General features: G+C 45.7%; 1 protein-coding gene across 1 annotated transcript in view; it reads left to right on the top strand.

Moving 5' to 3' along the window:
• PIK3R5 (phosphoinositide-3-kinase regulatory subunit 5) overlaps positions 1–16,173 on the top strand; it is a 122,027-nt gene that overhangs the window by 56,616 nt on the left and 49,238 nt on the right. The window contains exon 2 of the mRNA XM_082271460.1: positions 11,483–11,595. Within this exon, the coding sequence (XP_082127586.1) occupies positions 11,496–11,595 (100 nt within the window). The 5' untranslated portion in view covers positions 11,483–11,495. The remainder of the gene's footprint in view (positions 1–11,482; positions 11,596–16,173) is intronic.

Below are 16,173 nucleotides of genomic sequence, written 5' to 3'. Positions count from 1 at the left end.
TTCGTAGAACTGCAGCAATGGTCGTTTCATCGCTGGTACTACAGGTTCAAAGTAAAGGTGTAGATACATGAAGGTAAACATTGTAATCACTTTCCACGTCTCCATAAATATATTTTGGACACCATATACAGCAACAATTTCATGGTGCAAAAAAATCTACCTTTTATTATTAGCCACTTAAAGCGGTGTTCCAACTGTGGAAAAAAAAATTAAAGTCAGAAGCTACATACACTGTAACTGCTGACTTTTACCTGTCCAGGAAGACCACAATGTCAACACCCGATCCGATTTTTCATATCGGGTGCTGTCGCCCAGTGCTTTAAGTGGCCCAAAAGAGGTGCCGGTACTCTATTATAGACTATAAATTTTGTCGCCCCCCCCCCACCCCACATCAGGGTCCCCACAGAGCACCCCCCCCTGGCCTGGGCTGGGACTCCGGAGCAGGGGGACTCACTGGTGGTGACTGGTATGGCTCTGGAGTGGGAAATATTCTTGGGGGGGGGGGGGGCAATTGAGGGCGCAGATGTCCAAAATGAGCGTACTGGTACGCTAAGGCGCATGGAGAAGTGGCGGTATGCTCAAGAGCCATATTTGGAAGTGGCGGTACTGAGTACCAGTGCATACCGGCCCACTTAAAGCACTGCTGCCGCCGCCATTCACTCTGGAGGAAACCTTAGATCGGTCTGAGGAAGGAGCATTTCTGCACATGCTCCGAAACACGTTACCGCCCCTCCACGTCATCACGCTTGTGCGGTCCACCAGCAAGGGGGAAGGAGAAAGGAGACTTAACTTCCGGGAGACGGCGTCGCGGCACTGTCTCCCGGAAGTGGGGAAGAGTACCTGACCCCCCCCCCCTCCCCCCTGAAAGGTGCCAAATGTGGCACTGGAGGGGGAGAGGAAGCAGATGAGCAGAAGTTCCACTTTTGGGTGGAACTCTGCTTTAAGGGCCTATTTCTGACACATGTTGTTTACAAGTTAAAATCAAGTATTTTTAGCTAGAAAATTACTTAGAACCCCCAAACATTATTTATTTATTTATTTATATTTATTTTTATTTTTTTTATCAAAGAGAATAAAATGGTGGACTTTGCAATATTTTTTATCACGCGGTATTTGCGCAGCGGTCTTTCAAGCGCAATTTTTTGGGAAAAAATAAATTTCACTGCATTTAAAAAAAAAACTAAACAGTAAAGTTAGCCCAATTTTTGTATATTGTGAAAGATGATGCAATGCCGAGTAAATGGATACCTAACATGTTACGATTTAAAATTGCAAAATTTCAAATTTTTTGCAGGACAACCCCTATGTTGTTATACATACTTTTCAAATATTAGGGTGTTTCCCATATGTGTTATCCATAGCTGATTTGACGGGGGGTCAGATGACTTTCGGAGCAGAAGAATCGTCTTCCGAGCCTGGAAGAGGGCACAGTTAAATGCCACCCATGTGGGTTCCCCAGGAATGTCGTCACTTGATGCCCAGTAAACCACATTTAGGCTCCAAATGGTACCTGCATTTGGAACAACCTATTAAGAGTACCCAGAACTGCCCTCCAGTAGCGGTGTAATTTAGGACAACCTCAGAGGAGATGAATAAGCTCATCTTTATCCCGTTTGCACCGATAACAAAAAGGATCGGACAGTACATCCATGCTGTGAAGACGAGCAGGAGTGTAATGGGATCTTAAAACTATATAGAGCTGGGATAGTTTTTCCAAAGAAAATACGGCGCTAGTAACCACCGCCTGCAAAGCATCTTTCCATTGGTCCCCCAGACAGTTGACCTAGGTCTCCCTTCCATTGCCTCTGAGTCTTGGAGAGATAGCCATCCAAATGTGCCCTCAGCAACATACCATAACACTGGGATATAAGGCCCTTTGCATGGGTAACCGAAGAAATTAAATGCAAAATAGGGGTTGGCGATAGGGTTCATACAGCCCTTGTTCCTTGAGCCCTAATGGCATGCTGTAATTGAAGGTAGTAGAACTTCAAATACGAGGGCAGGAAGAACTTCTGGATAACTGAGAAAGGTAGCAGAGTCCCATTCTGGAAAACATGAGTCAAATGAGTCACCCCAAACTTCTTCCATCTATTGCCCAGGGTCAGTTTTTCCCAATTCCTTATCAGATTCGTTATCCCAGATTGGGCTATATACAGTGAACCCCTCTACCCACTGTTTGATTTCCACCAAATTTAATGTAAGCGATTATATATAGGAAACTGTCTTGTGTGGTTTGGCAAATAAACCCGCTTCCAAGCCCTCTGGGATGGAGCCTGCTCCAGTACAACATACGGCAAGCAGCTGAGGATGGTAAATCAGAAGGGCTGGTGGAAGGTGCTGAAATCCTCCCCACAAGGTGCTTTAACTGAGCCACCACATAATACAACCAGGGAATAGGTAGTGCCAAGCCTCCCTGATCCTTAGATGAAACTAGAGGATAAAAATATGGCGCTCAAGGTAATTGCATATAAAGCAGCAATAAAAGCATCAAGATATAAAATATGTAAAACAAATATATATCATGAAGTCCATAAGTCAGTAGACAAAATAGTCCATCAGGGGAGATAAATGGGCTTCAGGAGGATATAATAGGCAACATGCAGCTAGGGCAGGCTCTTCAGAAGAGTGAAGTGAACTCTGCGGATCGAAGTAACAAGGGAAGACAAGAAAAGTGCCTCAAAGTGCAGTAGTTTAATGAAGTATAAAAATGAACAATAGCACACTCACATGAGGTAATAGGGTAAACGCTCATCAATTAGGGTCTAATAATGCCATGGTGCGGTGTGTCCGGGATTCAAAGCCAGAGCCAAGATGGTAACTGGCAGTGAAGAGAGCGCCTGCACTCTGTATCTTCCGGGTCGGCTGACTGTAACCAGCTTGGACAGCAACTTAGACAGCGCGGAAAGAAAGGGCGGAAGAGGAACACAATGCGTTTCAGAGCATGCGCGACGGCCCCACTGGGCATGCACACTCCTTTTTGAAGTGTCTCCCGTCGCGCATGCTCTGAAATGAAACAAACAAGATGTGCTTTAACTGCAGACTTTCAGCTTTAATTCAAGGGTATTTACATCCAAATCAGGTGAACGGTGTAGGAATTACAACAGTTTGTATATGTGCCTCCCACTTTTTAAGGGACCAAAAGTAATGGGACAGTTGGCTGCTCAGCTGTTCCATGGCCAGGTGTGTGTTATTCCCTCATTATCCCATTTACAAGGAGCAGATAAAAGGTCCAGAGTTCATTATAAGTGTGCTATTTGCATTTAGAATCTGTTGCTGTCAACTCTCAATATGAGATCCAAAGAGCTGTCACTATCAGTGAAGCAAGCCATCATTTGGCTGAAAAAACAAAACAAACCCATCAGAGAGATAGCAAAAACATTAGATGTGGCCAAATCAACTGTTTGGAACATCCCTAAAATGAAAGAACGCACCGGTGAGCTCAGCAACACCAAAAGACTCGGAAGACCACGGAGAAAAACTGTGATCGATGACCGAAGAATTCTTTCCCTGGTGAAGAAAACACCCTTCACAACAGTTGGCCAGATCAAGATCACTCTCCAGGAGGTAGGTGTATGTGTGTCAGATCAAGAACACTCTCCAGGAGGTAGGTGTATGTGTGTCAAAGTCAACAATCAAGAGAAGAATTCACCAGAGTGAATACAGAGGGTTCACCACAAGATGTAAACCATTGGTGAGCCTCAAAAACAGGAAGGCCAGATTAGAGTTTGCCAAACAACATCTAAAAAAACCTTCACAGTTCTGGAACATCCTATGGACAGATGAGACCAAGATCAACTTGTACCAGAGTGATGGGATGAGAAGAGTATGGAGAAGGAAAGGAACTGCTCATCATCCAAAGCATACCACCTCATCAGTGAAGCATGGTGGTGGTAGTGTCATGGCGTGGGCATGTATGGCTGCCAATGGAACTGGTTCTCTTGTATTTATTGATGATGTGACTGCTGACAAAAGCAGCAGGATGAATTCTGAAGTGTTTCGGGGAATATTATCTGCTCATATTCAGCCAAATGCTTCAGAACTCATTGGACGGCGCTTCACAGTGCAGCTGGACAATGACCCGAAGCATACTGCGAAAGCAACCAAAGAGTTTTTTAATAGAAAGAAGTGGAATTTTATGCAGTGGCCAAGTCACTCACCTGACCTGAATCCGATTGAGCATGCATTTCACTTGCTGAAGACAAAACTGAAGGGAAAATACCCCAAGAACAAGCAGGAACTGAAGACAGTTGCAGTAGAGGCCTGGCAGAGCATCACCAGGGATGAAACCCAGCGTCTGGTGATGTCTATGCGTTCCAGACTTCAGGCTGTAATTGACTGCAAAGGATTTGCAACCAAGTATTAAAAAGTGAAAGTTTGATTTATGATTGTTAATCTGTCCCATTACTTTTGGTCCCTTAAAAAGTGGGAGGCACATATACAAACTGTTGTAATTTCTACACCGCTCACCTGATTTGGATGTAAATACCCTCAAATTAAAGCTGAAAGTCTGCAGTTAAAGCACATCATGTTTGTTTCATTTCAAATCCATTGTGATGGTGTATAGAGCCAAAAAGATAAGAAATGTGTCGAGGTCCCAATATTTATGGACCTGACTGTGTATATAGTTCATAAAAAGATCCTAAAACATCACGATTCACATATAAAACAATAATCAAAAAAGCGTGCAAAATGGCAAAAGAAAAAAGTGGATACGTTGTAAAAAAATGCGAATAATAATAGGTGCTGAGAAATAATATATCAATATATATCACAGACAATGAATAAATAAACAGTTCATGCATCCATAGTGCCAAAAAGCAGTAAGGCTCCGTTCACATGTCAGCGTAGAGACATGTGAACGGAGCCTTACGGGCAGAATCACGGGCAGAATCACGGGTGATTCTGCCCGTGATCTCTACGCTGACATGTGAACGGAGCCTAAGGTGCTTAGATACGTGAAAATAAATATATAAATAATTGTACTCGGGTGAACATAATAATCAATGAATTAAAAATAATTTGTCCATGTGCAAAAAGTGCAAAGGTGCTTCAAAAAAGTGACTCTCGTGACTCTTCACAATGATAAGGTGACTCTTGTGATTCTCCAATGTTGCCAATAAGGAAAGTGTGTCACTAAAGCGAGCTTATTCACAAATAGGTGCAATGGCCGCTCACCTCCAAATACACCTTTAAAGGCGTTTTGTGATATAAGTCTAGCTCCCTTGTCACCTCTTCCCATGCTCGCCTCCAGGATTTCTCCAGAGCTTCTCCCATTCTTTGGAACTCTCTACGCCAATCTGTCTGACTGTCCCCTAATCTATCCATCTTTAGACAATCCCTGAAAACCCTTCTCTTTAAAGAAGCCTACCCGGCTACTAACTAATAACACTGTTTCACTTGCTCCATCAACCCATCCCCCACAGCTATTGCCTTTTGTATCAATTGACCCTCCCTTTTAGACTGTAAGCTCTAATGAGCAGGGCCCTGTGATTCCTTTTGTTCCAAATTGTAGTGTAACTGTAATGTCTGCCTTCATTTTGTTAAGCGCTGCGCAAACTGTTGGCGCTATATAAATCCTGTATAATAATAATAAATCACCAGGCTAAGGCAATGGGTCTTCCTCCACAGATGGGGCTCTAGTGGGGCCACTAATATATCCCTCGCTCCTTCAGGGATACAGCCAATAGCGTGGTACAATAAGCCGCCCCTTTCTATAGTAATAGCCAGATATTCCTCCGGTGACTCCTGCTCATGTCAGGGACATAATAAATAGGATCTGATGGTGAAGTATGAAAGGTTTTATTAAACACAAAATATATGATAACACTCACACTTAAGCAAGGATAGACGTGTAGCCGCCGATGCGGTAAATGTCCGATACTTCCGGTCTCGGCCGTAGACCGGAAGTGACGTCACCCGGCTCCTCCCAACGCGTTGCGTCACTTCACGTGACTTTATCATTCTTTTTATTACATTAAGTATGTGGTGACACTACACAATTGGCTGCTCTTTCTGTAGATTATCTATTGATCTACACATTTGGATTCATATTCACCCCACCTCATATGTCCCATACCCCATTGATAGCGCATTGGCCTTCTCTCTATCTATAACCCTACTTGGCGCCAAGTGTGATATGGAATTTCGCAACTCTGGCAGCAATTCCAAAACGCGCATTTGGGTGCCGTTCATTCTGAATGGCACCCCAAACACAGTGTGATTGTTCCGCGAATGTCACATGAGAGAATCGCCCTGCAATTGTGGCAAAACGTGCCACGTGAAGCTTGTCATCCAAAAAGGAGCAGGAACTTATTTTAGGCGACAAATTTCGGAAAGGGCGGCCAATTAATGCGAACGGGCCGCCCTATGCGCGACACGCGAAATCTAACGCTAATCGCTTACACAAAATCGCAAGCAGGAATGCTATGCAGAGTGTGGGACTTGCTAATATTCTGATTAACATAGACAACCTTGTTAAACAGGTCATTCAGGGGGCATTTACTAAAACTGGTGCACACAAAATCTGGTTCAGCTGCGCATAGTAACCAATCCGCTTCTAAGTTCAGCTTGTTCAATTAAGCATTGACAAATAGGACCCTTTCATACTGATGGACCGATCAGATCCGCCTAAAAAACTTACAGGCAGACCCGATCAGGACCCGACCACCCATTGATTCTCTATGGAGCGGCAGATGTCAGCGGACATGTGTCCACTGACACCCGCTGGCATCCGATCCTGTCCACTAAAAACAGACGGATGGGGATCGTCCGGTAAATCGGATCGGATGAAAACAGACAGGTGATCTGTTTGTATCTAACCACCCCATAAAGAACAGTGGACTGTTTCCTAGTCTGCTCTGCATAAGTGAAGCAGACAGGGACCTGTCATCTGCCTGCTCTGTGGGGATCAGCAGACAGATTCCTCCCTGAGCAGGTGGATCCGCTTTACAGAGTCCGCCCCGTCTGCAAGGGGCCTGAGCCCTCGTTCACACTGAACATTGTGATTTCAAAGCCGCATTTCAGTCCGACTTCGGGGGTGATTTGAAAGACATCTGTGCGGGTTCATGAACGGATGTCTAATGAAGTCGCCCCCGAAGTCGCCAAAAGTATTGCAGGAACTACATTTGGAAATCGGTGTGGTGTTGCACTGATTGGGACACTCCCGTTGCCAGGAATAGGCAGCTATCTGACCTGTCAAATCGTGCAAATGTGAACGGGGGCTTAAACATAGAAGCTGATTGGTTACTATGCACAGCTGCACCAGATTTGGTGTGCTTAATATTTAATAAATCTCACCCTTGGTGTTTTAAAACTATTGTAAGCTTACAGATAAGTCCTGATACAACCTGTTGTTTTTATATACTTGTTTTTGGTTCCCTGTGTGCGGTTTCATAGTAAAAACAGTTATCTCTCGTTTGAGATCTTTAATCTCTAAAAAATTAAAATAACTGAATATAAAGTACAGAGGAGAGCTTCTCAGGAAAAATTAACAGGTTGACCACATCCTAATCAGCTCATTTACATGCAAACTTCTTTTTTTTTTTTTAACCCTTCCTGTGTTGCTCTGAAGTTAGGTTCTGCTTCCGTACTGTGGTGCTCTCTGCCAGGCAATTGTTCAAGTGTGGTTTGTGCATGAAATAGAGGAAGCTGCAAGTTTGGATGGTCCTGACAAGTCATGTGCCCTGTATTGCAGTACATAGGGTAGGATAAAGTCCCATTCATAGTTCTGACTCATAGAACATTTCCCCAATATTAAACCATGGCCACAGATTTCATCACCAGCCTTGATGTCATGTAGAAGAGGGTAGCCTGGGCTTCAGAACAGAACAAACTGTGAGTTGCTTCCGGAAATAGAGAGGTATGCATCATCCAAAATATTTCAGTATTTGGTGGATGACTGTTATATAAAATTTTTGTATCTCCAGTAGAGATGATATCTTTGTACTTGAGTTTCCTTGGTGGTGGGACCTCCTGCAGGGCCGGTGCAAGAACTTTTGCCGCCCTAGGCAAAATAAAAATTTCCGTCCCCCCATATGCTCTCCCATCCCCATCCCAAGTTACTGAAGGGGTTAAAACTAGTGGTGGCTGGTGCTCCATTGGTGGGGGTGAGGGAGGGGGGTGGCAGATGGACCTGGCCACGGACTTCCCCATCACTCCAGAGTCTAGTCCACACCATATCCCCTCCCCCCCGGGGCGCCAGTTCACTTACCTTGTTCCTCCAGACAGCGACGGCTTCCCCCCTCAGTCTCCTCCATGTCCCCTCTCGGCGGCCGTCTCCTCCCTCCTTCTCCGCCAATAGTCTCAGGACCCGCTTCCTGATTGGCCAGGAGGAGAATCAGTGTGGCAATAGCAAATATTAATTTGCTGTTGTCACACAACTGGGTGGGCTCAGGGTGCAGTGCTCTTCCCCCAAGCCCAACCTTTTTTGAAGCCTATTAGAGCCTCTGGCTCTAATCAGGTGCTTAAAAAAAAAAACTCTCATTGGAATCCATGTCTCCGATGCCCTGCATGTAGATTAGGGGGCTGGACGCATGGATGGGGGAGCCGCACCCCTGCGCCCCTAATGGATTACCTTACGGTAAGTCACTTACCTCAGGTCAGGCTCCACCAACGTCCCCCTGCTAAGCTGCGCCCTAGGCGGCTGCCTAGGTCGCCTTACTGGTAGCACCGGCCCTGACCTCCTGTACCTGAGTTCCTTTGTTGGGGAGATCTCTGAACTTGCATTCCTCCTGGTAGCGGTGAGAACTTGTCGCATGTGTTCCTTTTGGTGGTGGGATTTCTGCATCTGAGTTCCTTTGGTCATTGAATCTCTGAATTTGTGTCCACTTTGGGGCATGTTCCCTGTAATTTAGTTCCTTTGGTGATGGGATGTCTGAACCTGAGTTCTTTTGGTGGGGGTGATCTCTAAGCTTGAGTTCCTCTGGTGGGGATGGTATCTCTACACATACATTTCTGTAGTGGTGGGATCTCTGAACTTCAGTTCCTTTGGTGGGTCTGGTCTCTGAACCTGTGTTCCTTTGGTGGTAGGGTCATTGCACCTGAGTTTCATTGGTGGTGAGATCTGTGTGCTTGAGTTCCTGTGTGGTGGAATCTCTGTAAGTGGGTATGCACCTGAGTCCATCTGGTGTTGGGATCCCTGAAATTAGTTTCTTTGGTGGTGGAATCAATGTATTTAAGTTCCTTTTGGTGGTGGAATCAATGCACCTGAGTTTCTTTGGTGTTTGGAACTCTAAAACTATTTCCCCGTCGGGGTGAGTTACTTGTACTTGAGTTCCTTTGTGGTGGGATCTCTGCATCTGAGTTCCTTAATGAGGAGATCTCTGAACTTGAGTTCCTCTGGTGATGATGGGGTTTCTATACGTGCATTTCTTTGGTGGTGGGATCTCTAAACTTCAGTTCCTTTGGTGGTCTGGTCTCTGAACATGTGTTCCTTTGGTGGTAGGGTCTTTGCATGTGAGTTCCTTTGTGTAAGATTCTGGTACCTCCGGTACCCTTAATCACCACTTTCTCTGTAATGCGTCCCACCTTTCTCTTCAGGTGGTACGCATATACCTTTAAGAACGATGATGTCACTGCTGAGCGCCGCAGAGCGGCTTTTTCAACCGCCGGCGGTCTCACTCACATTGTTCGTTCAACCGCATGGTTGGTTCGATCAAGCCATGCCTGAAGCAGCCATACCTGATGTTACTCGCTCATGTATCTCGCTACCTGGACTTGTTTCACTCACTGATCTTGTATCTCGCTACCCGATCACTCTTGGAATACTGCTTCTACTTATGGCTATCTCACCCTGCTTTCCTGCCTTGTTATCCACATGCTTTCAAGCCTGTCTCTCGATCGGAACCTCCAGCTATTCCCTTTACCTGGAGCAGACCGGAACCTCGCTACTGATCCCTGTATCTCGCTACCGGATCATTCCTTATCTACTGGACCTCTCTAAACTACTAACATTACAAGTGATAAGTACCCCGCAGGGGAACCCTCCATAACCTTATTGCACTATCTACCTATGCACATTAAGGACTGTTACTACCTATCCATACTATCCTATCATCTGCACTGTTACATAGATTGCTAGCTCTTGAGCCTACTACCATCTATCATCTGCACTGCTGCATAGATTGCTAGCTCTCCTGGCTACTACTATCTATCCTTGCACTGGGTTAGTCTATCCTGTATTTGTCATCTGCTGTCCTCACCACCTATTAGCATACTCGATACTAACCTATCTGCATTCCTAAATACCATCTTGAACTCTCCTATACAAAATCTATCAAGTGATTACCATCCTTGTCACTGTTCACACCTGTCCCTTCAGCACATCACCTTCATACTATCATATACATCCTATCACTCCAGGAACATCTCATTGAGTGTGTATATATCTGTATGTTGAAGCTGACAGGCCCACGGTGATGAGTCTGGAGAGTTGGATCTGGTATTCAACACATCTCTACATGACTACTGAGTGGAGATTTTGCAGCTGCAAATCCAGCCTATAATAAAAACGCCGAAGCGTTGCACTTTGGTGGTGGGACCTCTGCACTTTAGTTCCCAGTTCTCTGGTGGCCATTGTGTGGGCTTCCCATTCTACCCGTTGTATTGGCTTGCCTTGTAGCCTTGCAGCTCTGGGTCCTGCAGTAATATCCCACTAGTTTGTATGCTTTCTCCATTTCTTTGTGTTTCCATTATTAGTTGCAATTTAGTCACAGTCCAAAATAACATACTGGAAGGTTTCTTGAGCTCTACCTTAACTGTCCTAATGTATGTGAGTAGGGGAAATGGATTGGATTCTATTGCCAGAGAGGCACAGGGGCAAATTTTCATATTTCCTAGGTATCACCACAGAAATATTTTAGCAACACCCTCCTTTTTAAAAGCACTTTTAAGTTTTGGGTCCATAAATTTAGAATTGTATCAACAAAACCAGAACAAATTTATAGTTGAGGATAAGGCAGTGTCATCTTAAGAGCATTAATGGGCCCCGGGCAATCCAGTGCACTGGGGCCCTGCCTACACAATCACCCACGAGAATAAAATGCAAATTATGGATAAGGCGATATTTATTGGTACAGCAGAGCAAGGCTAATGACAGCTTCAAAGGTTGGTGGCTGGGTCTGGTGAACACACACCTGGACAGGAGTCAGACTCGACTGTCCTGTGTGCGCCTTTTCTTGTGGAGGTGGACAAGCATTCCTGTAGTTGTGGGCTCCCCCCCCCCCCCCGGCCCAAGTGGCCTGACAGCAGCGCAGGGCCGACAGGCGCTTGCCAAGTGCTAAGTTCGGTGGCGAGATGCACACAGGAATCTGGACTAATGCTTGGCTTAGGCTGGGTCGCTGGGCAGGTGGGGCCCCCTGGCCCAGTGTGCCCATTCGGTAAGATGGCCCTGGGATAAGGATGTATGACATAAGTAGCCTGAAGGTGTGATATCATCAAAGTAGCCAGTTGTGGAGTGTATAACGGGATGTCTCTTTCCTTTCAGGACATGTCTTAAGATGCAGAACACATCCTGTACCGAGGACAGGATTCAGCATGCTCTGGAGAGATGTCTGCATGGACTCAGCAGAACCCCGGGCTCCTCCTCTTCCTGGACAGGTGAAACTTTTGAATTCTATTTTAAAGCTGAACTCAAGGGTAAAAAACCTTTACCCTTCCCACTGCAAGGGTTAACGGATTGTGTTGCCTAGAGGATGATGAATAAGGTGATATACCTGTGTTACACCTTATTCCCTATAGACTTCCTCCATGCTGTGTGACTGGTTTCCTGAAGCCTATTTCTTGCACTGCCCAACTGTTTACAGCTCTCTGATGTCATCCTATGCAGGATCAGCAGTTCTGCATTGTACCTTGGACCTTTTGACCAATTGTGAGGTCAAGTACTGATGTTGGATGAGAAGACCTGGCTTGCAATCGGTGTTCCAATTCATTCTAATATTGTTCAGTAGGGTTGGGGTCAGGGCTCTGTGCAGGACAGACAAGTTCCTCCATAACCTCAAACCTACTGAATACCTTTTGGGATGAGAAGACCTTATACCAAAAGGTGTTCCTAAAGTAGGGTTGAGGTCAGGATTAAGGTTCCTTTACACCCAACTGGTCAAACCATGTCTTTATGGAGCTGGCCTTGTGCACATGCATGATGGAACAGAAAAGAGCCTGCTTCAAACTGTTAACCTAAGGTTGGAAAAGTAAAAAGTACAGCTGTCTTAAATGTCTTTGTATACTGTAGCTTTGTCATCATAATAGTTAACGCCGGAAAGTGGGGATGAGGCCTTGTGGCTCGGAGACCAGTACCTATAGCAGTAGAGAGGTTCTCTCTGACCAGCAGCATAGATATATAAACAGGTCACCCTGGCAGATGACGTTGGCTCACCCAAGGTGCAGGGTCTAAGCACTAACTGGTATTCACCAGAGCACCTGATGGTGAAGATTTGATGTGTGTTTGTATCAGGTCATGGTCCTCAGAATTGCCGCACCAAGAGGTGAGCAAGCCGGGGGCCAGTAGAAGATACAGCAGTTAGGGATTAAAGCAGAAACATAGACAAGGAACAGGTCAAAGGTCAGTAACAAGCGGTTGCATGCTGGGATTAAGTGGAATCATAGTCAAGGAACAAGCCAAAAGTCGATAGCAAAGATACGAATGGCAGCAGGAGTGACAAGAGCAAGATATTGGCTGAAGGGTGCATAATAAACTGGCAAACAGTGAGTTCAGAGGCATTGCTTAAATATAAAATTTGTGAGAGGAGCAAATTGTTCAAGATAAAACAAGATACAAGGCAAAGTTGTCTAAGGAATCAGGCAGGGAGCTGTCCAGCAAATCAACAAGAAGAGATGCTGCCAGGCACAGCAGAGGTTGCAGGTTCAGACCCGGATCCTGACATCTAGTACGAATAAACATAGGGACAAGATGTCTTGCCTGAGTAACTGGCTTTGCTACCTCCTCTTCCCAGCAAGGTGCCCTTCCTTTGTCGAGGGCATGTATCTTGGATTGGTTCGGGGGGACTGTACACTTATACATGGCCAGCCAGGCTATAAGGGTCTGGTATGCATTTTGAGGAGAGCCCACACCAGTTTTTATTTTTTGGGTGGTCTTCCTCAAAATCTATACTAGTGTCATGACCCGGACTTGAACCTGGGACCTCCATGACTCTACTTACTGAGCCACCTGGAATACCGAGGACAACTCCCTGGACAAATCGTTGAATGATCCTGCCGTGAATCTTAATTACCTTGAACTCTTTGCTCCTCCCATGAACTTCCTGATTTAAGCCATATCTCTGCACTTCCTGGTTGCCAGAATATTGTGCCTTCACCAGCCAATATCTCGCATGTCTCTTCTGCTGCCATCCGTATATTCGCTACCATTCCTTATCGACATTTGGCTTGTTCCTCGACTATGCTTCTGCTTAAACCCATCCTGCAATATCTGCTACTGGACCCTGACTTGCTCACCTCCTGGTGGGGCAATCCTGAGGACCGCGACCTTGGTACTAACATGCAGCGAAATCCATCTCCACCATCAGGAGCTCTGCTGAACACCGGTTAGTACTTAGATTCCGCACCTCAGGTGAGCCTGTGTCATCTGCCAGAGTGACCTGCCTGTGTTCCTATCCAGCGGGTTCCTGTGTAAGCTGCTACAGCTACTGGTCTTCAAGCCTGACTCCAGACCGTGACAACTAGTCTCCTACCTAGCCATGCACCCTGTCTATCCAAGAAAGGGGGGCAGCGAGATTGCAACCCCCTCCCCTTTCCAATATTGATTGGGACAAAGCCTCATCCCCACTTCCCTGGCCTGGTGGTTGTGGGGGTCTGCAGAGGGGTGGATTCATTGGAATCTGGAAGCCCCCCTTTAGAATGAGGTGGCACCCAGATATCCAACCCCCCATGAGAATTAGTACGAAGGACATAGTACTTGTTACTTATTGACATCAAAAATTGAAAAGCAAATTAAAACAATCATAGCATAGAAAAAAAAGTCCTTTATATAAACCCCCTTTCAAAAAAGAATGCCCTGCAATGTAAAGTCATCTTAAAGCGGAGTTCCGGCCAAATCTTATTTTTTTTTGTTAAAAACATCCCTAATATAGTCAGGGCTCGTGCATTTACATTAAGGTATCCTGTAAACTGTCCCCTGTTTTGTGTTTCTGCAGCACATATACTTAACTTTATTTAGGTCCTGTACAGCGCGGCCATCTGCAGTGTGGGCATCTGAAGCCGCAGTGTTCCTCATCCGGGATTCCATGCTCAGACTCAGCCTCTTTGGCCCCTGATTGGAGGGATGTGGCCTCCCATACACACATACAGTGCTATGCACGGCCACTCCCCGCCCCCCTCTCCAAGCACAGACCTTGGCCCCTCCCCTAGCAGTGCCAGCACCGCTCTATCTCCCCTCCCTCTCTTCTTCCCTACAGCTAAGCAGAGCAGCCTAGAGGCGTGTCAGTATTGGGGGCGGGGCTGGACACAGTGCTCCCGGGGACGTCACGAGGCAGCTGACACTCCGCTCAGTCATCGGCGATGCCCATTGACTCCTGGAATTGATGACACTCATCTCCCAGGAGCCAATGCAAAGCCGAAAATTTTGTACGTCACCGCGGCGACATAAGGAGGAAGAGAAGAGCTATTTTAGCATAAATAAGGTAAAGGAACAGAAAAAAAAGGCAGTTCATTTTTAGCATGCACTAAAGTGATGCATGGTGGCAAGTCTAAAATTTGGGTGGAACTCCGCTTTAATTTACATCGTCCAACGATGTGGCTCCCGAGTCAATCATGATGAGCGAGTGGGTCTTACAACCCAACAATCTTCTCCCGCTGCTATTCTCATTGCAAATGACAGATCTCTGCCAGCTGCTGTATGTCAACAACCCAGCTGGGGAACCTGGGTGATGTCAATGACCCAATATGGTCCTCACCATAACTGGTCAATGATGTCCCCAGGGTTCCCCCCTCACCTTCCTGCTTCTGACAGACGCTTTGTTTACAAACAGAACAAAGCCGGTGTAACGTTAAAAAACCATACCTCGTGAAAATTCCCTACCCTCGTCACTTCCGGTGCACATACGTCATGGAACAGCTGAGCAGCTTACCATTGTGCATGCTCATAGCTGCGGAGGGTAGGGAATTTTCACGGGGTAGTGATGTGTAATGTTACACCGCATCAGCTGTTGCCGCGGTTACATTAAATCATCTCCGCTGCCACATTAAATCATCTCCGCTACTACCCCAGTGACTTCCCTGATCTCGGCTCCGTGATTTATATTTTCATAGACCCGCCGCCGCTTTTACATTTAGTAGCCAAGTCACTGGGGTAGGAGCGGAGATGATTTAATGTGGCAGTGGAGATGATTTAATGTAACCGCGGCAACAGCTGATGCGGTGTAACGTTACACATCACTACCCCGTGAGAATTCCCTACCCTCCGGAGCTCTGAGCATGCACAATGGTAAGTGGCTCAGCTGTTCCATGACGTATGTGAAGAGGAAGTGACGAGGGTAGGGAATTTTCACGGGTAGGGTATTTTAACTGAACACCGGCAGGGAACTGTCATTTCAGGAAGGTCAACTGGAATAAAAATGGACAGTTTGGGCTCTTCCTGGTTTGACAGCCATAAGAGATGTGTCACCGCGCTCATGTGGTTTATGGCTTTTGCCCAGAATAAAGCAACAAAAGAGAGAAAATTGCAGAACTTTGTCACATTTTGTACATCAGTAATTTTAATTATAGCAGGAAGGAAGTGAAATCCAAATCATGTTTGTCTGTGTTTTTTTGTGTCTGCTGACGGAAGTGTTTCTATAGGTCAACAGTCAGACGGCTGTGCTTAACCACTTAAGCCCCGGAAGATTTTACCCCCTTTCTGACCAGGGCCTATTTTGCGATTCGGCACTGCATGACTTTAACGGACAATAGCACGGTCGTGCGACGATGTACCTAGACGAATTTGACGTCCTTTTTTTCTCTCAAACAGAGCTTTCTTTTGGTGGTATTTGATCACCTGTGCGATTTTTTGATCATGCGCTATAAACAAATAAAGAGCGTCAATTTTGCAAAAATAGCAATATTTTTCAAATTTTTTTATATGAAATTCCCAAAAAAAATGTAAAAATCTAAATTTTTTAACATTTTCGGCCAATTTGTTTTATGCTACCTATGTTTGGTAAAAAAAAAAATCGCAAAAAGCGT

The sequence above is a fragment of the Pelophylax lessonae genome, assembly GCF_965119305.1.
Source record: "Pelophylax lessonae genome assembly, chromosome: 11".
Taxonomy (NCBI): domain Eukaryota; kingdom Metazoa; phylum Chordata; class Amphibia; order Anura; family Ranidae; genus Pelophylax; species Pelophylax lessonae.
This window is presented reverse-complemented; position numbering and strand designations above follow the sequence as displayed.